The sequence below is a fragment of the Rhynchophorus ferrugineus genome, unplaced genomic scaffold (assembly GCF_030347505.1).
Source record: "Rhynchophorus ferrugineus isolate W39M unplaced genomic scaffold, kcgeb_rfMv2 rfM9, whole genome shotgun sequence".
Classification (NCBI taxonomy): Eukaryota; Metazoa; Arthropoda; class Insecta; order Coleoptera; family Curculionidae; genus Rhynchophorus; species Rhynchophorus ferrugineus.
The window spans coordinates 32,271,591-32,294,590 of NW_027472588.1; the positions used below are offsets into that span (position 1 = coordinate 32,271,591).

Below are 23,000 nucleotides of genomic sequence, written 5' to 3' on the forward strand. Positions count from 1 at the left end.
CGACTATTACATAGCGTTATTGGAGCGTTCGTAGGACGAAATCGCCGAAAAACGGCCGCATTTGAAGAAAAAGAAAGTGCTTGTTCACCAAGACAATGCACCGTGTCATAAGTCAGTGAAAACGATGGCAAAAATCCATGAATTGGGCTTCGAATTGCTTCCTCATCCACCGTATTCTTTAGATCTGGCCCCCAGCGACTATTTCCTGTTTTCAGATCTCAAAAGAATGCTCGGTGGGAAGAAATTTTCGTCGAATGAAGACCTGATTGCCGAAACTGAGGCCTATTTTGAAGCAAAGGACAAATCGTACTACAAAAATGGAATCAAGAAGTTGGAAGGTCGCTATGATCAGTGTATCACCCTTGGAGAGAATTATGTTGAATAAAAAAAATAATTTTGCCAAAAAAAATGTTTTACTATGGCAGGCCGGGGACTTTTCAATTGATCTGTTATATTTGTTGTTTAAAAAATATACTGCTTTACGTATTTTATTGTTTTAATTAAAAGTTTGATTAAAATAGAAACTAAATAGGAACTAGAGTTAACCGAACTTTCCAAATATTTTTTGTCATATGTCAACGTAAAAATTCTGCTGGTATTTGATGAGAATTTCAGTAATTTCAGTATTTAAGTGGCGATTGAACATATACATTAGTGTAATAAAGGTTCTGTTCGGTAAACGTACAAGTTATAATGCTGCCACGCGAAAATGTTAAATAAAATCAAATACTTCTCCGTGTTCTGTGTTAAATATAAGTGAGTATTTAATGTTTTATGTTTTAGGTGTTTCCCATACCACGCAGATATGCTCTTTAAATCGCGCTTGTATGTATCATTGATTGCTCTCCGTTTTTGTTTTAATATACCGGTACAAATAAATACACATACTCTAGGAGTATTAGATGTATTTTGGCACTGCATGGTTACCCGGTATCAGCAACACCAACGGATGATTTAACTTGTTTTTATGGCATGGTTTATTAATCATCCCGTTACGTGGGATCGAGTTGGCTAACATGGAAATTAAAGGGCTTCCTAACATTGTTTTGTTGCCAAAATCGTTCCGACATTTTTCTAGTATGACTTTATTATATATCATTTTGTTATATTAAGATATTGTGCCACATAGTGCCACAATATTTTCTTGTATACATTTTGTCATATTCATTCCGTCAATTTTGTTTGTGATAAATTTATTTGAAGATAAAAAAAGTATTACTGGATTAGTCAAGCTATTTTCTTACTTTTATTCAGGTTTTCTTATTTTAGGGTAATGCTCAAATTTCATTTCAAAAAAATTCTTATGCATATTTCATATGAAAGAAATTAACAGGTCTCATGTCAAATAATGCTGTATCCGTCGGAATAATTAATAATCAAAAGAAGCAATGTCCGGCGTATACGGAAGAATATAAAATATTCCATTATAATTTTTCTTTTTGACTTTTTATAATATCGCCGGGTTATAGGGTGCCACCGTTTGTTGTTATGGTTCCATTACATGCACAGCAGATATCAGTGACAACAATTGACCAATACTGTTTTTTTATCCGGGGCATTGCCCAATGTAAAAAAGATGTTTTTATCCTTTTCATTGGATCTTTATCAAATAGAGCGATAAATCATTTGTCTTCTTTTTTTTTGCTTGCGCAGAGTGAAACCAGAAAAATTTTCCTCTAAGATTTCTTATTTGGACCGCTGTAACAGTAAAAGGGTATTCTATCCCTTCAGCCATACTTCTACCACTTAAACTTATACACTTTTATCCACTAAAACAGCCACTGTACGTCATCAAAATTTATAACGTCAACACGTCATAGTGTTGCGATACATCACAGAGCATTCTATCTCTATTTGACTGGTGTAAAATAAGAAGGAAAAATCCGCTCCTAGTTTAAACGAACTTTAAATTTTTACAAACTGCATTTGGCAGTATATTCGACGTATCTATGACGTGAATTGGCTGTTTTATTTGTTTATAAGTACTAAAGTTTTCGTTCAAATAAAAAAGTGATATATTTAAATATGTCAACCTCTCTGAAACAATCGAAATAAGTTGTCATTATGAACTTCATAAGAGGCAGATCCATCTATTGAAAAATGATTGAACTAATTTATAATCCGAATATGTCAATATTGTCAATTATAATGACGAGTAACGCAAATGTATTTTACGTAAAATTACTTAAATGTTTTATTCTATAATAATGCTATGGCTTACTATATACATATAATACTAACAGCTGATAACCAAGTTTTTTGACAATTTATGATTGGATTTGGATATGTTTGAAGGCATTTCTGTAAATGCCTACATTAATTATAACGCAATTGTCGTTCTGCTTAATTCTGAGTTATAATTAGTGTTTTCATAATTCTATAAATAACTGTCTATCCGAACTTTCGCATAAGATCTAAAAATAATGCATTAATTTTTTTTTCATTTTAGAAATCAGCCCATGTAGTTAACCAAAATAACCCTCAATACTTAAGCGCTATTGGCCACGATCCGGAGGTCATCCAACAGAGTGGATCGTTCAAAAGGCTGATGATGTCAGTTCTTCCAGGAAGCAACTATTAAGCAACCTTAATACAGTTAATATTTCGGAAAAACACTGAGAAGTCTGGACAAAGTACAGCAGTCAATAAAAATCGACGTATATTGCATGTTTTCCTTGTCTCTCGAAAACTTGCAACATACGTCAAAACATTTACGAAAATTATAAAAAGAAAACAATCAATCGACGGATATTTTAAAAATATTCGAAAACAATAATATCCTATTTTTTTAAATATCTCTTTCAAATTTGTGTCCATTTTTATACGTAGAGCCATTTGGGAGTCAGAATCCAGTACCATCTATTTAGGTACATAAGTTTGAGGGGTATGAAAAAATTAATATAATCTTGTTAATTGATAAGGTAAACTAATATTAATTGTAAAAATATACTTTGTTAGGTTTTTAAAGGTTTAAAAAAACTCGGACAGCCATGACAACTGTCAAAAGCGGCAACCGTCAAGCGTTGATTGATAAATTGACAGTTCGACGGGCGGTCCAAAATTTTTGTTGTGTATTTTAAGTTATTTTTTGTTTTTGTTTGTTAAATCTTATATTGAAATTTTACAAACGAGTGAAATCTAGTCAAAATGTGGTTAGTTAGTAAAAGTTTAATTTCTATTTTAATTCGAATTGAAGTAAATACCTTACATTATCATCTTCTACGTGGTGTCAGGCAAAAGTCGCCCGGAATCAAAGTAAACACTAAAAAATAGCTGTAAAATTATTTGTCGCATATAGACCTAGTGTTAAAGTTTATTATTACTATTATTATATAGAGAGAGCTACTTAAATTGTTTAATTATGTTTAAAGGAAAATAAGGAGTGTTTTTAAAAATGTATTTATTTACTGAAGTTATCTATAAATAAAAATAAAGCTATATTTCTTTAGTAAAATGGTTTCATTTAAGGCTGTTATTTCTGAGCGAAAGTACCATGTGTATAGGATGGTCATTGTCAAATATCGCTAGACAGTAGTATGCAATGTTACGATTTGACACACATGTCATTTTATGCTACTGTCATCACGCTTCAAATCTATACATATTTATATTTTGCGAAAGTAACACCGTCATTGATTTATATCTCTTTGAAAATATCAAGTTTCGTGCCTGAAAACACCTTTGCTTATTATGCACATTTTCTTATTTAATTAAAAGAAAGCCATCGTTTGCTGATACACTTACGGTGAGCGTGGTCTAACCTTAAAAACATGTAAGGCGTAATGTGCAAGAGAAATAACGTTCTGGCAGACCGATACAATTTGAAGATGCAAAACTACAAAAGTTATTGGATGAAGACCCAACCCAAACTCAAAAAAAAATTGGCAGAATATTTAACGCCTCTAAGATTACGAGCAATGGGAAAAATCCAAAAGATGGACAGATGGGTGCCACATGAACTGAATGACAGGAAAATGGAAAATCAAAAAATCATCTGGGAAATGATACTTCAATGGTATGATTGGAAATCATTTTTGCATCAAATAGTAACGGGTGATGAAAAGCGGATTTATTTTGAAAACCCTAAGGGCAAGAAATTATGATTCATTCAAATTATGATCACCTGGCGAAGCCGACCAATCGACTAAAAGCCAAATGGCTTTGGCCGCAACTGTTAAAACTTGGTGAAACAGTTAATAATGAGCGCTGCCGACAAGAAATGATAAATTTGAACCATACATTGAGCGAAAAACGTCCAGAATGGACTCGAAGACACGATAAAATGACTTTACATTACGATAACGTGCAGTCCTTATCCCGTTCAACTATCAACTTTTCCCATCAATAGGATACGCGCTTGCAGAGTAGCACTTCGCCAAGTTAGAAAATGCCTCGAGTTTTTTTGGGTTGGTATCTATAAATTGCCTGAAAGATAGGCAACATATATTTTTTTAAAAATAAAGAAAATTTTCCATCTTCTTGAAAATTGTGTAGTTTTTTTTAACCGGTAATTACTTTCCGGTACACCTGATATAAACAATATAAGCCTTATTAATTGATGTTATTGTTAAATAGTTAAAATGTATACAATATATTAAACGAATTTGAAAATCTTATATACTATATTATGCAACCCAACTAACTGCTTAAATAGAAATATGACGTTTGATAGTTTAATTAATATTATAATGATTTATAAACTAGTGATAGCATAAACTAGAACTATCATTTGTCATCACATATTATTTTAATATTATTTACTGGTTATTTGTTGAAAATTAAGCAAACATTCAATTCTACAATAGCGTTTTATAATTTAAATCACTTACCATGGTCATTTATTATCGATCTATGAAATTAACAGACGTTCAAAAGGACTTAATAAAAGAGTATTGTTGTATTGAAAAATTTTTTGATATGCTGATTTTTAATTTGACATTTCCTATCCCTTTAGCCAATTAATATTTGTTCTAGTAGCGTAAATATTGCTGTAATTAATAGTAATAGAGATTGGAAATTAAATTCAGTGATTAATTAAAACTTTATTAAAAGGACTCGTTATGAATATTCTTCGTTTAGTTTCCTTCCTATGAGCATTCTTCTAATCTCCGACGTGCCTGCGCCAATTTCATACAATTTTGCATCTCTTAACAATCTCCCAGCTGCATAATCATTGATATATCCGTTACCGCCTTTAAATGACAACATTCATCGTTATAATTATTCTCAATAAATAATTACTGGTTATTTTACCTAATATTTGAACTGTGTCAAGTCCCATTTGTGTAGCTTTCTCGGCACAGTATAGAATAACTCCAGCGCAATCTTTAGTACTTATCATACCCTTGTCACATGCTCTTGCGACACTATATAAGTAGCTCCTACAAGCTGATAAGGTAGTATACATATCGGCCATTTTTCCCTGTAAGTATAATTTATTAAATTACACCTGATAGTTTGAACTAATATTGTATAACCTGAATTAATTGAAATTCTCCTATTCGTTTTTTGAATTGTTTCCTCACGTGAGCATACGAAAATGCAACATCGCAACAGGCCTGCATTATACCAACAGGACCAGCAGCTAGCGTCAGCCTTTCAAAATCTAAGCCTCCCATAAGCACATATGCTCCTAGAGTTTATTAATTAACAATTAGAATATCACTTCAATTAAAACACCACACCACAGTTATACAATCCTTGTTACAAGCATGAAGTTAAGATATTACCTTAAATTGTTTAAGATATTTTATATATTAGGCCTATATATTAATTTTAAAGAATTTACAACATGTGGTGATGGCACTGACAGGCTTCTCTTTTCAGTATGTATGATTTCGTTGAAGAGTGAACAACATTTTTTTCAGTGCATTGAAAATATCTAAATTTGTATCGAGTAAATCGCATTTGTCGGAAGCTTTAATTCTTATACTCCAATTTGAAGAAAAAGGCGGCTGAAGGTTATCGAATGCTTATAGCAACCATGCTTCCGTGATTTTAATATGTGGATACTGGTTTTGACGTTTTAAAAGTGGTCATTTTAACACCGAAGACAAAGGGAGTTCTGGAGAGGTAAAAATATTGAAGGCGAGTATTTGAAGGCATTACTCGATGATGATCCGTATAAAACGCAAGAATAATAGGCAGAATTATTGGGCCTAATCTAAGAAATCCGTGGGGATGAAATACTTGGATATTTTGTGTCGTATGAATTGAGAATCAAAAAGAACAAAAGACAAGAAGGGCCACATTGAAATTTGAATCTTAAATTCATGGTTTTAGTGTTAGATACAATACTAGATTGTTCAATAAGTTCTTGAAGCGCCACCTCTATGTCAATGGTAAAACTAAAATTCAAAAAACTAAAAGTTCGCAAAAATTAACATGAAACACTCAATAAATTTAAGTTAATTTAGTTGTTCAAATCTGTTCCTTCGAAAATATTGATGGTTTTTTGAAGGCTCATTAAAAGTGTTTAGATAAATAATACGTATTTTACATGAAAAGGCATGTAAAAAGGTCAAACGATGCTAAACAACAATGTCAACACTAAAAATTGTTTCAAAGTTACAGAATGTGCTTTTGGAGGATCATAGATTGTCCCAGAAACATTGAAAGAAGTTATAACTTCATTAGGAACTAGTTAAAAATTAAACAAAACCACATTTTTAGAACCTTGTCACAACCTATAAATAGATAGTGCATACTTAATTATAAACCATAATTTTGTTTTTAACTTAATAACATATATATATATATATATATATATATATATATATATATATATATATATATATATATATATATATATATATATATATATATATATATATATATATATATATATATATATATATATATATATATATATGAATATTTTTTAACAACAAAACTGTTTCTTCATTGTTTTTATACAGATAATACTGTTATTCCTTAGTTATTATTTAGCTAATAATAACATTGGTTTTAATTTAATGAAAAATATTGTTCATTTAAATATCATTGACGACATTAATGTCGCTTTTATCATTTTAACAGGGATTACCTTTATTTTCTTCTCCTATTAAATTCTCCTTCGGTACTCTACAATTGTCAAAGATTAGCTCTCCTGTGTTAGATCCGCGCATTCCCAATTTGTCTAGCTTCACGCCCCTTTTAAAGCCTTCGAAATGTTTTTCCACGATAAAAGTTGAAATTCCATGTTGAGGTTTCGCCTTGGTGTCCGTTTTCGCATAGACCTAAAGCATACCGTTTAACAGTTGTACAAATACATTTCCATCATTCGAAAAAAGAAAATATCATCAATAAATTACATTAAAATTGTCCGATGTAGAACCGATGTCTTAAGATTTGATATCAATCGTGGCGACCGCCACGACCCTTTAGGCCACCACGCATTCAGCTACAACACGTTCAAAGGTTGGCAACGCCTTTGGATTGGTACCATGCAGTTCCGGGCTAGAAAAGACCATCACGACGACGTCTCGATCTCTTTTCTATTCTTCGTCCCCTTGTAACAGTACCACCTTCACAGCGCTACCGTACTTCCTTCACCTTAACCTAATATCCTGTCAATTCTACCGTCGACCACATGTATCAATTTAATAAGGAAACGAACAAGTATTTCACCAAGCAGTGTTTTTAGTTCTCGTGCAAATTCCTTCCAAAAATAGTAGTGGGTGTTCGGACAAGCGATCGAGTCGACAGCCATTCATTCCGACCGACCGACCCGACGAACGTTCCTACACTACCATCAACATAACCTTGAAAATTCTTCAGATATTTTATTAATTAATTAAGTTTTCTGACCGAATAAAAATCATTAACAGGGCTTCTTTAATATAATTACGATTGATTTAAGTGCAGTAAGTGTTGAAGACAAGGAAATGTACGAAGATGCAGAATTGAACTTCAAAACAATTGTAATCAACCATTTTTGAGTTAAAATTATAGACTTAAATGTATACCAGAAAGATGGAAAGAAACAGTGACTGGAAAATGACAATGTTTTTAATAAGACATATTTTCAAACTTTTGATAAAAATGACGGAGATTTATTTGTACTCTTAATATGTTTAAATTCAAAATTGAAAAGGCTTTTGATTATTTATACATGGTGTCGAATGTATTAGTGAAAGAACGTGACAAGAACGGTTCCAGAGATTCAAATCAAATGATATTCGCATAAAAGATAAATAAGGTTTCAAAGCAGTAAAGACGTTTGAAAATTCGGAATTGGAGGAGCTTCTGGACAGATATTGTTGCCAAACTTTGCAAAAGCTCGCCCATTCTTTAGAGATTACTCATCAGGATATTTCCCATCAATTAAAATCCTTGGGAAAGGCTTAACAATATGGACATTGGGTACTACAGGAATTAAATCCTGGAGACAGCTTCAACAGCAGTTGTTTCACTATGGGGAAAAATAGTAGGGATATCCTGGTCACATCCACAACGAAACCAAATATTTATGGCTTAAAACGGGGTGAAATAATTTTGGTCCGGACATTAAAAGAAAAACAACCGCTATACCAAGAAAGGCATGAGAAAGTAATCTTGTTACATGATTATGCCCATCTGCATATGGTTCAAGATGTTAAAACTTATCTTGAAACGCGAATTTGTTATATCATGTCCTACCCGTTACATTCTCCAGATATCGCTCCCTCGTATTATTACCCATAATGGCGATTTTGGATATTTATTCCTAATTAAATATTAGAATAATTTACCACTATGACATCCGCATCTGGCCCATTTGTTATCCAAAACTTTGTTCCATTTAAAATATAGTGATCCCCGTCTTTGTCGGCTCTAAGCCTCATTGAAATGACATCAGATCCAGAATCCGGTTCCGACATGGCTAGTGACCCTATATTTTCTCCGGAACATAGCTAAAATCAAACCAAAACATTTAGTATACGCCAAACCGCAAAACATAAAAGACAATACGAACTTTAGGTAAATATTTTTGCTTTTGTTCCTTGTTGGCGTTTCGATGTATTTGACCCAAGCATAAATTCGAATGTGCTATGTAGGAAAGTCCTATTGCTGGACAAGCCCGAGATAATTCTTCCAAAATGATAATTTGCTCCAAATAACCACAATCCGACCCCCCGTATTCGCTCTCCACAGTAATTCCTATAAAAACGTTTTTATCTTCTAATTAGTAAGTTTACAAATTGTGAAAATAAAATGAAAACGTATATCTTCATAAAATGTTTCTTGTTAATACTATCCATCCTGATATTATGATTTTATACTTAAAGAAAAACAATATTAGCAATAATAAGCATTATGAAACACCTAATATGAATCAACAGTAGTAAACAAATATAAAAAGACATATAGATAGATAGTTTCATATATACTATTAATATAATTACTATAACTTACCCAAGTACCCTAAATCTCCTAGTTTCTTCCAAAAATCCCTTAATCCATCAAAATTATTTTTCCTGTCAATCTCATTGGCCTTAGGAGCCAATTCCTTTTGGGCAAAACTAAATACGGTTTCTCTCAACTAGAACAGATACCAAGAACAGGTTTCCCCCGATCCTTCACCATTTCCTCGTATTTACCTGAATTTGATCCCGTGTTAATCCGAAGATATGCTCATCGATCGGATAATGTTGTGATATCGACCTTTGTTGTATACAAGTCCTGTTTAGTTTTTCGAACAGGAAACGACCTATTCTTCGAGCCATTATCGGTATATATTTAAAATTGAAATTGCCGAACTATTCGAAAATATTTTTCACCAAAATCCGTCACTAATTTCTTTATCTTATCGTTATTCCTTAATGCAGGACAGTAATAGTGGTTTATGTTATTTAAAATGTCCAATTTTTTTTAATGAATGTTTCTGCGTTCTCGTGTGTTTGAGAGTTTTGGTGTACATTTCGCTATTTATACGTAAACGTTAAAAATAATTTATTGAAATACATTACATAATTTTTAAGAAGAAATATGTTATTTAACAACAATCAGGTATCAATAAAAGATAACAGGTTGATAAATGAAAGAACACTTAGCTATACACATACCTATATTGTTTCCTAATTTACTATATATACTAATATATAGTATAATACTAAACAGAGGCTGTCTAATTTTATTATACTATGCTATTATCAGTTAATACAAGCTTATCTTAAATACTGTTAATTACACCCATAATTATTATTGGTAACTAAACCTCTGCGAAGACTCCTTGATAAAACACTGAGTTGTTTACGATATATTGTAATGTATTTACTCAATTTCCATATAATATAAACATAACAGTGATATTCAAAAAAGCCATAGATGTAATATGTAATTTTTATTATTTTAATAACTGCTAGTTTAGTATTTAATAGTTCTCCGCATTTGGAAAAACCACAAGCAAACAAAAAACATTTAGGATAAAATAATCCTCTATTTTAGGATAATATTTGACAATATATATGTATAAACAACAGTTTAAATTTAGATGATACGATGGCAAAACACTATTTGTCAAAGATGACGTTAGTAAGCGATTTTTAGGTTATTTTGAGAACGTTATAGAAAGCTATCGCAACAGATAAGAAAATGTCTTCCATAAAACAAGATAAAATGTAGCAGGTCAAGGTTACATAATTATTTATTAAACTAAATTTACAGAATACTACTATGGTCAGAAAATAGTAAGACGTGGATGTGGTTTCTTCGGTTGTGCTTCTTTTTTCTTAGGAGATATTTAAGTCTAAAGACATGCATTTTAAATATTTTGTGACAGTGACAAGTGACATTTTTAATTAAAAAGACATATAATATTTTATATCAATTTTTTTACTAGATATTTTTTAAAATTTATAGATTACATAAAAAGAGACATATAAAAAGATTACATAAAAATTAATAATCCAAAAAGTTATAGGCCGGGGGGCAGTAATCCGAATCCAAAAAAGAACATTTTTAATCTAGAGAAGCTTCACTATCGTACTAAGTAAAAAAAGTCAAACAATTTTGTTTTTGCCAAATTACGACTATTTAAAAAAAAAGAGACAGTTTTACAATTTTTACAATAAAAGAATAATTTTTTATATATGTTTTTTACGCGACCCATTTTATTAAGTCTTAAGTCGCTTTTTTACCATTGAAGGTTTATCTGTACTGGACCTACTGTTTAACATGGGCTCCAACCAACTTAGAAATCATCCCAGCAAACATCTGATCTTACCCAGTCATCACAAACAAAAATTTACGACCATGCCTCAGCAGGATTCGAACCCGCGACTCGATCGCAACAGTAGGAGGACTGTCCTGTCGGTAACCAGTGGTAAACTAATAATAATTTTAAAAAACGGCACTTTTTATTACAACTCACCCAAAATTTAAAGTAAATCGGTTCAAAAGAACTTGATATATCATGTAGGGATACAGAAAAAATGTCGATATATCGATATTTTTTTGCCCGATATATTAATATTTTTTGATAGAAGAATTAATAGTTTTAGTATATATTCAATAGAGTTTCGAACTTTTAGTTGCAAAAAATATCGATATTAAAATCCTAGGATTTTCGAAGGCTAGTATCGAATTTTTGTTTTGAGATAAAAAATCGATTCTTGTAAATTTCTAGATTAGACTAAAACAAATATCTCTCCAAAATAACTTAAATTTGGGGTTAAAGGGTTCAGTTTTGATGACATAAAACAATGATTTTTTCAAACTTCTAGACTAGTTAATATTTATCAGGTCAATACATTATCTAAAACGGATTACTTTACAGACCAAAAATATCTAACTATTTAATTGATAATGTATCACCATTTTTATAAACAAATTTAATTTAAAACGCGTAAATTAAATTTTACTTTGGTAACTAATTTATAACAAACGAGACAAAGAATGTCTGCATTTTGAATGAACAAAAAAGATATTATAAAAAGAGATGATCGGCTTTAGTAACAAGAACGCGTGGGTCTAAGGTCATCGAACTAGCTGTTCAGATGAAATGTAGTGATGGTGTGGAATTTTTGAAATAAATAACGTCATGAAAGTTAACATTCGTAAATATATTTATAAAAAATTATTGTCGGCTTATATACAATATAAAATCTCACCATAGTCAGTTCTTAAAGCTTCATAAATAAAAATCCCTATATATACATATCTAAACTAAATTATATGCTTAACGTTATACAAATATTATCACAACAAGTAATAACATACACTATTTTAATTGAAACAGAGTTAAGATGCTGGGGCTGGAGCCACTCCAAACGCCGAGATAAATACATTAATGACAGTGACAAGAAATACACCAATTATTGTGAAATTGTTGATTTTATTTGCGATGCACAAATGCTTTTGGTCCTTGACGTTGTAAGTGGCATTCCAAATTAATCCAATCCCAACGGCTACCTATTCAAAAAAATATAACATAATTAATATATGATTTACCCGATAATTTTAGATATATAAGACATGGGTTGAGGTATCTCAATCATTCCACAAACAACAACTCAGCTCAAGTTCTTCTGAAAACGCGCTTGTTCGCGAGCTGGTCGACATGCTGGGAGCTTAGCACCGCGTCACCGCTAAGCTCTCCCCCTTTTCCAGGCTGAAACGACCTCATCCGTCGCTACAGTCATAACTTTTGCCCCCATACAACAGTACCCAGTTGTGTGTTAACTCAGGTTCGCGAATCAATAGAATCGCCGGGCTCTCGTGCCCAATAACGGCTGCCCGATCAGCGGGTGCCATATCCCCAAATTTAATGCAGTAGCAGTAGTGATCCACAGGGGTCAACTGTGAGGCGGTTTCGGTTTAGTGTATTGGTAAGCCCAGAGGCAGTCCCACATAACCCGGTCCAACTTGTCACTCCAGGGCAAGTCTCCGCGACCAGGTATGCGTCATGCATTCCACCGCCTGGTTTTTAGGCCAGAACAAAAAAAAAAAAAAAAAAAAAAAAACATGGGTTGAAAAGTCCCGGGCGTAACAAAGAAAACATGTTTTTTTTTGTTCAAAATTAGCATTATTCATCAACGTAATGTCCATCAAAAGCCACATAATCATTCCAGCGGCGCTCTAATATTTCAATAATGCTTTTGTAAAACGATTTATCTTTTGCCTCAATATGTCACCAGTTGCTGTCCATTCAGATGACGATCGTTTTCTCCAGAGTATAGTGATGAATCCATGTTTCATCCACTGTCATATATCGAAGCAAAAATTCTGATTTGTTACGTTTATACATGGCCAAACACTGCTCAGAATCATCAACACGATTTGGTTTTGCAGTCCTTATAACCTTTTTCAAACCATTGCTTCGTTGGAACAGTATTTTTTCCCATCAAGAAGCAGTATAAAATTAAAAGACCATTGTTTTTCATCCATTTTTTTGAAAATAATAAAAGTAGTGTCACTCTTAGCACAATAACTCACAAACTTATGAGTAGAATATTGAAGTTTTCTTGTTGATTGAAGATTTATCTTGAAGCTACTAACTGAAAGAGCGGTGAACGCAATAAAACTAGCACCATCTATGTGTTAAGCTCGAGACTTTTTAGCTCATGCGTTAATTATAATTATTTTAAAGTCAAATAAAATAATTTTTATTATGTCATTTAAAGGAAATATAAATTACTTTTGTACAATATAAAATGTAATAGATTAATAAATGCATTAATAACACAAGTTTACAAATTCGGGTCCTTACAAAACTTTTGAACTTGTGAGCAGATGAGAAGGATTCTTAACGTTAATTAATGCCCTTGACTCAGATCATCAACCTGTATTGCAAGATTGGTTCTCGTTTTCGAGCTCGCGCATGGTGGCAGTACTGAGCTTTTATATCTACTGTCAGCTGACGACGCTGCATTAAACATCATTTGGAACTTGTTTTTGAGCTGGTTATTGATTAATGGTTGGAATGCAATCTGTATTCACGAAATTTTACTATTTTTTCTGTCTGTTATGACGGCTGTGCATGATGATCAATCATTATGTGAGAAAGGTGTGGCCGAGTTATACCCATAATGAACCATAGAATGTTTTATTGCTACCTCTTTAGTCCACTATTCAACCAAGTTGTTTTTAAAACTGTCACACGCGAAAATCAAAAAAGGAATATTTGTCGAACCTGATATTTGAAAACTAATGCCCGACGCCAAGTTTAGAAAATGTTTTACGTCAGATGATGCAACATTACTGACATAGTTTCAAAGTGTTGTTCACAACTTTCTCGGTAACCACGAATCACCGGATTATAAGCACTTAATCGACATCTTGTTGCAAAATTACCACAAAATTTGAACTTGAATCTTAATTTTAGACCATAAAACTTGGGCGACACGAGCGACGAGCAACGAGAGTGGCTACACCAAGAATTTTTTGTGAAATAGATCATAAGCAATATAAAAAACTCAGTTCAACCTCTGGTCATTTCTGATTTATATCTTTTAATTCAATAGATGATCATTAATGGTCAAAAATAGTAAAATAATCAATTTATTAACTAGAATCAATTAAAAAAAAACGGGCTGCTGGTTTGTTTTCAGGCCTAAACAGCTTTTGGTTGCTCAGATTCCAAATCGTATATACTTGTATAATATACATTAAAAACGTTTATTAAATGTAGTATAAATAGAGGAATTTTAGAATTTTTTTAGTTCATATTACTGCATTGTGTTGGGTGTGAGAAAAAAGTTATGGCATGTAAGATTTAAAGGGTTTTATAGTGTGAAAATAAAATTATTTGAACAAATTGTACTCCATTATTATCGATATAATGCCTAAGTTATTTGGAAAACTCCTATTGAAAATATTAATATCAATTTTGGAAAGAAAAAATCTAATACTTTTCCATCAGATTTGTTTTTGAACGAACATTAGCCACAGGCGTCACAAAAAATCTAAGAAACCTGCTAGCTATGTTCTTAGATGTAGCCCAAGACATCAACAAGGTTTGATATGCCCATTAATATCATACCCCAGACGTGTAGAATAAAAGTTAACCAAAAGCAAAAGGTGCATATCGAGTTAAAATTAATAATAAGACCTTATAAATCATTTGTCGTGATGTAATATTGCGAATATTGCAGTTTTGCATTGTTTTTCTCAAACTAACAGTGAAAGAGTTCTTCTCCATATATTAGAGAAACAAAGAAGAGATAATAGTACATCTTGTTCCATGTTGGCAATACTGCTTCCGTGTAAATAATGTGACGCGCATGTGCTGCTCAGTTTGCATGACAACAAGTAGGTTATATTTAAATGTATTATGCGCTTTGTTACGTGACGGTTCTGACAACAATGAAGAGAAATAGTGGGCGAAACCCAAAGTTAACTGACAGAAAATGACGAACATTAAAAAGAAATGTGACCAGACAATATAAAATTACCAACAACAACAGACCGTAGCACTCACTTGAATAATACTGTTCAACAGAAAACAGAACAATAAACAGAATAAATAAAAACTGTGTATATGTCTGATGTTCATATTACTTTATCTATCATCAATTTATATTTTTTGTGAATGTTCTAACCACTGCAACAACTTCTATGTGTATACTTTGGAATCACAAAATATGATTTACAAAAAAATATTGTGTGGTTGGAATAATCCCCATTCCAGGAAAAACCCGGAATAGTTGAGGTCTGTTTCCCCAAAGATTTGCAAACGGTATCGACATCGGCATCGACATCTATCGGTAAAAACACCACGAAATTGTTCATTGACTAAATATTTTCATTGGAATTTTCAAAAGATTAAGTGGGTTTTATAAGTTGAACTTACTTAGTAATAATTAACAGGTCAATTGAAAAGTCCCCGGCCTACCATAGAAAAAACACAATTTTTGGCAATTTTTTTTAATTCGACATAATTGCCTTCAAGGGTGAGACACTGATTATAGCGACTCTCCAACTTTTCGATGCCATTTTTGTAGATTTGTCCTTTGCTTCAAAATGGGCCTCAGTTTCGGCGATCACCTCTTCATTCGACAAAATTTTCTTCCCAGCGAGCATTCTTTTGAGATGTGAGAATAGGAAATAGTCGCTGGGGGCCAGATCTGGAGAATACGGTGGATGAGGAAGCAATTCGAAGCCCAATCCATAGATTTTTGCCATCGTTTTCGCAGACTTGTGACACGGTGTATTGTCTTGGTGAAACAGCACCTTCTTTTTCTTCTTTCTTTAAATGCGGCCGTTTTTCAGCGATTTCGTCCTTCGAACGGTCCAATAACGCTATGTAATAATCGCTGTTGATGATCCTTCCTTTTTCAAGGTAGTCAATGAAAATTATTCCATGCGCATCCGAAAATACAGACGCCATAACCTTGCCAGCCGACTATTGCGTTTGCCCACCCTTTAGGGCGGGTTCATCGTCTGCAGTCCACTCGGATGACTGTCGATTGGACTTCAGAGTGAGATAGTGGAGTCATGTTTCATCCATTGACACATATCGATGCAAAAACTCGGGTTTATTATGCTTGATCATCTTCAAACACTACTCCGAATCATCAACTCGTCGTTGTTTTTGGTCAAAAAAGAACTCGCGCGGCACCCACTTTGCACAGAGTGAGAATGTCTGCTATTTCATTCAAAATCATTTTGTGCTTTTTTTAATGTTTTTTTTTTCGGTAACAACCTCTTTTGGGCGTCCTCTGCCTTCACCGTCTTCGGCGCTCATTTCACCACATCTAAACTTAGCATTTTCCTGGGGCAGTATCTGGAAACTCGGCATCAAGTCAAGTTTTTGCTTCAACTGTCTTTTTCTCTTCAAAAAGCAATATTTTATCAATACGCGAAATTCCTTTTTATCCATTTTTTTCACAGTAACAATCCGGCATTTGTCAAATACTTTTTGAGTAACAATCTTTTGAGGGTTAAGGCTAACTAAAAAACATATGAATTTAATTCTAGTAGCGCCATCTATATGTCAGGCCGGGAACTTTTCAATTGACCTGTTAAGAAATAATGCTTCTTAAAGCAAGTTTTTTGTGTAATAATTCAAAAAACCAACCAAGGTTAAGAAAGAAGAAGAGTGAAAAAGTAACCATGGAATTTATATTAGTTTTAAAGATTGTTCTTATAATAATGTCATAAAAATCATAAAAATATAGAACATCTGGGTACTTACTTGAAGTAGTAGACTAATGGATATCAAAATTAGACTGGGATAATAATAGGGATGTGTATTAAATGTTTCCAAGACGTATCGAAGCTGGTTAGCGTTTGCCGAAAACAAAGCCAGATCCATCATTCCTTGAGCTAAGGTTTTCTTATGTTGGTAGACATTTAAGTCCGGAATAGATTCTCCACCTAATATAAAAAAATAATTAGAATTTCAATAAACTCTTATCTCAAACATGTACTTACTTGGAAGGGTGTTCCCGACTTCCCAATCAAGTCCCCAAGGTCGGAAACCGGGACTGGCGGGAAATTCTGGATGGGGCGCCGCCGGTTGAAGGGATCTCGGATCGGATGCTGGAGGTTTTGCGCCGTCAGGTTCATCTGGTTTATTACTATCTCCATCGGGACCCAATCTAAAGACAAACACTAGTGTTTAATTAATGTCGACGCTTAAATGCTATCGGATGTACCTTGGTTGTATATCAAACGGTGGATATACATCTTCGGGTTCTTTGGGATTAATGAATTCGACTTCGGGGTTTCCGGAGTCTTCTGGTGCCGCTGGCTTAATAGTGGGTACATCTGAATATATTAAGCATGTTAATAAATGTCTTCTTATTAATTATTCGTTATTAGCATTAGAAACTATCGACTGAAAACAGTCGACAGTCGCAAAACTGTCGAACAGTCGAAGTAGTCGACTGAGAATAATAATTACTTTTTCAGTCAACAAATGGAAATATACATACGTACATCGACTGTTTTTTCCATTCGTTGTAACAAACGGAAATGTACGATTTCGTAGAGTTATCTATATATATCCATATAATCTATACGTAGAGTTTATTTTAGATAATTTTAAATTGGCAACTAACAAAAAAATTAATGGAATAATGATTCCAAATATATTTCATCGTATTTCAATATTTGCAAAGTAAAATTGACATAATATGATAATTGTAATTGGTTTATTCCTAATACATGTGTGCTTACAAATGTTTTTTGTATTGTCAACCGTGCAAATGAAGTGGAGATATACGTTCGTTCTTGTGCTAAGTTTAGAAAAGAAACAATATATATATATATATATATATATATATATATATATATATATATATATATATATATATATATATATATATATGTTTATAGCTCGATGTCAGTAGAATGAAATAACATATGTTAGAAAAACCGTTAAAGACTTTCCGGTACACCTGATCGTTAAACAGGAATATTTTTAAATTATTATTTATAGAAACTTCAATGAATGAAGTTTTAGCATTCAAAAACCTTGAATAAACATCGAGAGACAAATTGGAAAACTCAGTCAAAAAGAAACCAAATAGTTGCCAAGATAAGATAAATACAGTAAAAAGTACTATTTATCAATCAGAATCTTGTTCTTTTTACCCTATTGCATTAATAAATAATATTGAAAATTAGAGCTCCCAAAGTTTGCTAATTATTGTACAATATTTTTTGCAAACAAATTACAAACAAAACATAGTAAAACCATATATTTACATATAAACATAAATTCGGCACATTACTTTCAAGGTTAAAATTAGAAAGAAAAAACCAAAATGTTAAAAAATAGTCAGTATAAAACTACAAATGTATTTTTCCGTTGACTTCATCAGTCGTAGTAACTGACTGAAACAGTGGATAGTAAAAAATGCTCAATTACAAACAGTCATTTTCAGTTGATAATTTCCAACATTACTTATTATGTTAACATTGTGATTCATACCTCTGTCATTATTATTTGTAAAGAATCCATCATCCACGCCTGGATAGGGCTTATTCACTACTTCCCTGTCATCGACTTCTTCGTCAGTTTCAACATGAGCTAGTGGAGCGTTGACATGACCATTGCCGTTCGGCAACAAAGGCCTGGAAGGCGACGGACTCCGACTCCTCGAAGCCCCCGTATTTAAGGGCTTCAGTAAAATAGGGGGTCTGAAAAGGCAACAATAAATTAATTAAAATGTCTATAAAAGGCGAAAAAAATAAATCAGTTGTAAAAAATTTAGATTAGATTAAAAAAAAGATGTTTATTTCTAACTAACCAATTAAACAAAGTGTCCTGTTACCGTTGGCCCTATTACAATTCTTTTATTCGAGTTGGTGCCGCGATGTCTGTATCTGAATTCGGAAATTACCGTAAAAAACCGCATCTGTATTATTTCTATGCTATAACATTAAATGCATTCTACAAGCTATACAGTATAATTACTACTAATTATTGTTGTTAGCTTCAATTATAAACAGTTGGTAATGGCGACGTAGCATTGTCGTACTTTGAATATAATAATATAACTCAAATTTTGAATATTTAACTTTATTTTCGTTTATAGATGGTACTAAAAGAGCAAAGACATTTCTTAAGCAATAGTAAGTTATAGCAATGTTGCTAATTCTTCTTTTATTTGATTTTATCGAATTATGCCCTCAAGATTATCTTTATTATGACATGCTCATTTTCAAATTACCAATTTCTATCGCTATATTCTTGTCATTTACTGAAATCTATTATAACACATTTCAGCATAATTAAAGTAATCAATTTTACTTTATAAAAATATAAATCAACATTTATATTATAAACAGTTCTTTATATTTGAGCTTAAAATAATTAACAACAATGTGTAAATTATAAGTACATATTCAGTTAAACTATACATCGACTGTATTTACTAAAACTTTACTCCATAATACTTCTTTTTACAACTTACTGTAAAAAAATTGAAAAAAAACATTTTTAATTTTTTTTATTTCAAAATTCAAACATCGCTTGAATTAACTTATTAGAAAGTATTTGATGAATTAATTACTTTAGGATGCAAAACCTTGTGCCCTCTAGTACCAAGAAACCAAAAATAGAACTGTTTATTTTATTTATTTCATGCTCTATTCATGGCTTTTATAATTCAATATATGTGTGCTCAATCAACTATCTCTTATAGATTAACATTTTGTTTTTCCCACACCAAAAAGTACACTGTTTGTTTAATGAGATCAAATGTGCCTGTTTCATGATTCAAATATGTCTAAAAATTCGTTAAAAATTATATAAATTAGAAAAATATTCAATTTTTATCGCTATGAAATCCATATGGTAATACTATAACGAGGTCTATGTTATAAAAAGACGGCAAGAAGTTATATAAAATTAATTTCACGTCGTTTATGAATCAGTTACAATCGATTAAAAAAGACCTAAAGCTGAAACAAATGATAAAGTCACAGTTCACTATTTGATTTTGAAGTTTCTTAAATAATATTTAAAATGGCAAAAACTTATTGGAAATAAGTAGCAAATCAAATAGTCTTTATGTTATGATCTTAATATCTAAAGTATTACAATAATAATAATAATAAAATATCTGCTTAATATGATAATGAAATGATAGTGTTAAGAATGCGAAGTATTTTGTCAAATTTAAATTATCTGTAGTTTTTCAACGATTAATATATCCAATAAATCTACATTTTCCAACTTTAACAAAGATAATATTTACACAAAAACCATTAAATGCTAAAAACTTCTCTAGAATAATTTTAAGTCACATGAACAACTGTTGGCCAATAATAATTAATCTTAAACAAAATTTTCGTTGATAAATGAAGGATATGTATATTCTTTTCAAAGAAAATAGGCAGAAATATTCCATTTAATTAAATAGAATTACATCACTTTAGAAGTTGAGACATTTTCTGAAAAATAAAATATTTTTAAATGAACTGGCATCTGGCCAATTTCACGTAATTTGTGTAACTAGCGTTAGTGCGGGATACAACTTTTTACCTAACAAACACAACAAATATCAACTCTGGGATCAATAAGTTCTTCGTAAATGTAAAAGGATGTGTACTTTTTAAGGAATCACATAGCATTCATTAATTCTCGTTCGTAATATTACATATATAGTAATGTTAATTTAAAAAAAAATGGGTCTTTGTAGCATTAAAAAAATCAATACATCCATGAAATATATAGAAAAACTATAAATCGATATATAGAAATATTCATAAACAACACAGAAATATTTGGTTTTAATTTAATGAGGATTGATCAGGAAAATGAAGACAATGGAAGCATGCTGGTGACCTCTATTATGATCATATACAAAATAAAACGTTTTTTGCATGTTTATAACTCAATAAGTTCTTCATAATGGTAAAAGAATTTGTACTTTTTATGGAATTACACATTGCATTAATTAATTCTGTGGTATAATATTACATATATAGCAATATCAATTTAAAGAACTGGGTCTCTATGGTTTAATGTAATAAATACTAAAAGTTTAAATGATACTGTTCTATGTTTATTTATTTTTTAAAATATGATATATAATATAAAATTGTATTACTGTGTGAACTATATAGAAAAATGATAAATCAATATGTAGCAATATTTATAAACAACACAGAAATATTTAGATTTGAAAAAAATGAAGAGAATGAAGGCATCTGATAACCTCTAATAAAACCATTAAGAAAATAAAATGTTTTTACATGTTTATAACTTTACCAACAACCACTAAAAGTATCTCTCTTAAATTGTTTAAATATAGTTGAATAAATGGACTTAATGTATTGTATTAATAATAATGATGACAAAAGAGTATCCACTGACTCATTGTCCCTCTTTCTTTCATAGATAATGAATTAACCACATGTATTTTACATCGAATTAGATTAAAACAGTGTAACAAGTAAAATAATAATATTGCATCTGAATAAAAAAACACATCGAACTTACTTTTGAGGTTCGTTAGGTCGATTCGCCATGCTCGTCAGATTACCACGACTTATTCTTGATCCTCGACGTTCTTCAGACAATCGCGTATAACGGCCGTTCATGAAACGCCTAGCCCGAAGATAGAAACGAAAATAACACGATAAACAACAAACCGAAGGTGATTCTCGAACTGGTTTTTCGCGTATCGCTCTTACTCAAGCATGCACAAAGAAAATCGATCACTTGCAACAAACCAAAACAACTTGGTAGCGTGTCGTCGCCGAATGGCGAAGTTATTGCCGATGGAATCGCGGTTGATTGTGCTTCGCGAACGGACTGCGATGAAGTATTGCCGGTTGTCGTGAGCTGACGGCCCGTTTTGAATGGTGCCGGCAGGTTGCTGTTGCAGGAATTACCTCCCGTGCTCCCGAATCGCCATAATTATGACTTTAAAATTACCCGCTGCCGTATAGGAGAGATTTCGAGTTAACGGTCCGTGTTCGTTTCGCGGAACCTAAAATTGGCATTTCCAATGAATGCGGGTCACACAAGAAGCATTAAAGAAGTAGTCTAGAAGTTTTTATGAACACATACTATTTTATTAAAATATACCACTAGCTTCATACAGTCGTAAAATAGTGTTAGATCAAGTAAACAGGTTTAGTTAGGTGTTTTTTTTTTGTTTTTATTTTAAGTTTAGTTTAGTTTAGTTGGGGGTTAACTATTATCTTAAATTATTTATTGAATTCTTATTAATTTCTATATTAAAATATATATGATCTCTTTAAATTTTCTTGTAAGGTTTTAAAAACATTAGATCATAATGAAATAATCTAGTTATTGCTATTGCCTCTCTATTAAATTTTATATTGCATGTATATAGGCTTAATTATAGATTTGATTAACTTCTATATTAAATTATGTATGATCTTTTGTGATGATGTGAGATCATAGCAAATAAATCTAGATAGGGCTAGTTAATCTTTATATTCTCTGTTGAAAGTAAACATGCTGTATTATAGAATTTATTAACTTCATAACAAATTATATATGATCTTTTTAAATTGTTTGTATATGTAAAGCAATATTAGATCATACTAAACAAAACTAGTTTGTGCTAACTATATTTTATAACAGCATTAGA

The 23,000-nt window shown here is 31.7% G+C and overlaps 3 protein-coding genes across 30 annotated transcripts in view; 1 reads left to right on the top strand and 2 right to left on the bottom strand.

Moving 5' to 3' along the window:
• Positions 1-3,448, top strand: part of Zasp66 (PDZ_signaling and DUF4749 domain-containing protein Zasp66) — a 52,082-nt gene extending 48,634 nt beyond the window's left edge. For 22 of the 28 annotated variants that reach the window (XR_013007226.1, XR_013007227.1, XM_076414499.1 and 19 more), the window contains one exon: positions 2,450-3,448. Coding sequence is in view for 26 of the 28 variants with exons in the window: in XM_076414499.1 (XP_076270614.1) it covers positions 2,450-2,581 (132 nt within the window). In the remaining 2 variants the exon portion in view is untranslated. Of the gene's footprint in view, positions 1-783; positions 826-2,449 lie in introns of all 28 variants that reach the window. The other 6 variants (XM_076414512.1, XM_076414513.1, XM_076414502.1 and 3 more) reach the window with 1 other exon arrangement.
• Positions 3,449-5,029: 1,581 nt separating this feature from the next.
• On the bottom strand, positions 5,030-9,816 carry LOC143202741 (isovaleryl-CoA dehydrogenase, mitochondrial). The gene is made up of 8 exons (XM_076414479.1): positions 9,582-9,816; positions 9,397-9,523; positions 8,957-9,141; positions 8,733-8,894; positions 7,046-7,238; positions 5,478-5,632; positions 5,254-5,422; positions 5,030-5,192 (listed from the first exon to the last, which is right to left on the bottom strand). Exons 1-8 carry the CDS (start codon positions 9,705-9,707, stop codon positions 5,059-5,061), a joined length of 1,251 nt encoding a protein of 416 aa, XP_076270594.1. The 5' UTR covers positions 9,708-9,816; the 3' UTR covers positions 5,030-5,058.
• A 2,207-nt stretch (positions 9,817-12,023) lies between these two features.
• On the bottom strand, positions 12,024-22,241 carry LOC143202746 (uncharacterized). Its single transcript, XM_076414515.1, has 6 exons — positions 21,878-22,241; positions 18,860-19,068; positions 17,580-17,691; positions 17,356-17,522; positions 17,117-17,298; positions 12,024-12,393 (listed from the first exon to the last, which is right to left on the bottom strand). Exons 1-6 carry the CDS (start codon positions 21,976-21,978, stop codon positions 12,223-12,225), a joined length of 942 nt encoding a protein of 313 aa, XP_076270630.1. The 5' UTR covers positions 21,979-22,241; the 3' UTR covers positions 12,024-12,222.
• Between the last annotated feature and the right edge of the window lie 759 nt (positions 22,242-23,000).

Coding starts and splice junctions, on each gene's coding strand:
- LOC143202741 (XM_076414479.1), bottom strand. CDS start 9,707: ATGGCTCGAAGAATAGGTCGTTTCCTGTTCGAAAAACTAAACAGGACT. Junction 9,524..9,581: donor TAACACGGGATCAAATTCAG/GTAAATACGAGG, acceptor TATCTGTTCTAG/TTGAGAGAAACCGTATTTAG. Junction 5,633..7,045: donor AATAGGAGAAGAAAATAAAG/GTAATCCCTGTT, acceptor AATAAACTCTAG/GAGCATATGTGCTTATGGGA.
- LOC143202746 (XM_076414515.1), bottom strand. CDS start 21,978: ATGAACGGCCGTTATACGCGATTGTCTGAAGAACGTCGAGGATCAAGA. Junction 17,523..17,579: donor CCGTTTGATATACAACCAAG/GTACATCCGATA, acceptor GTTTGTCTTTAG/ATTGGGTCCCGATGGAGATA. Junction 17,299..17,355: donor AGTCGGGAACACCCTTCCAA/GTAAGTACATGT, acceptor TTTTTATATTAG/GTGGAGAATCTATTCCGGAC.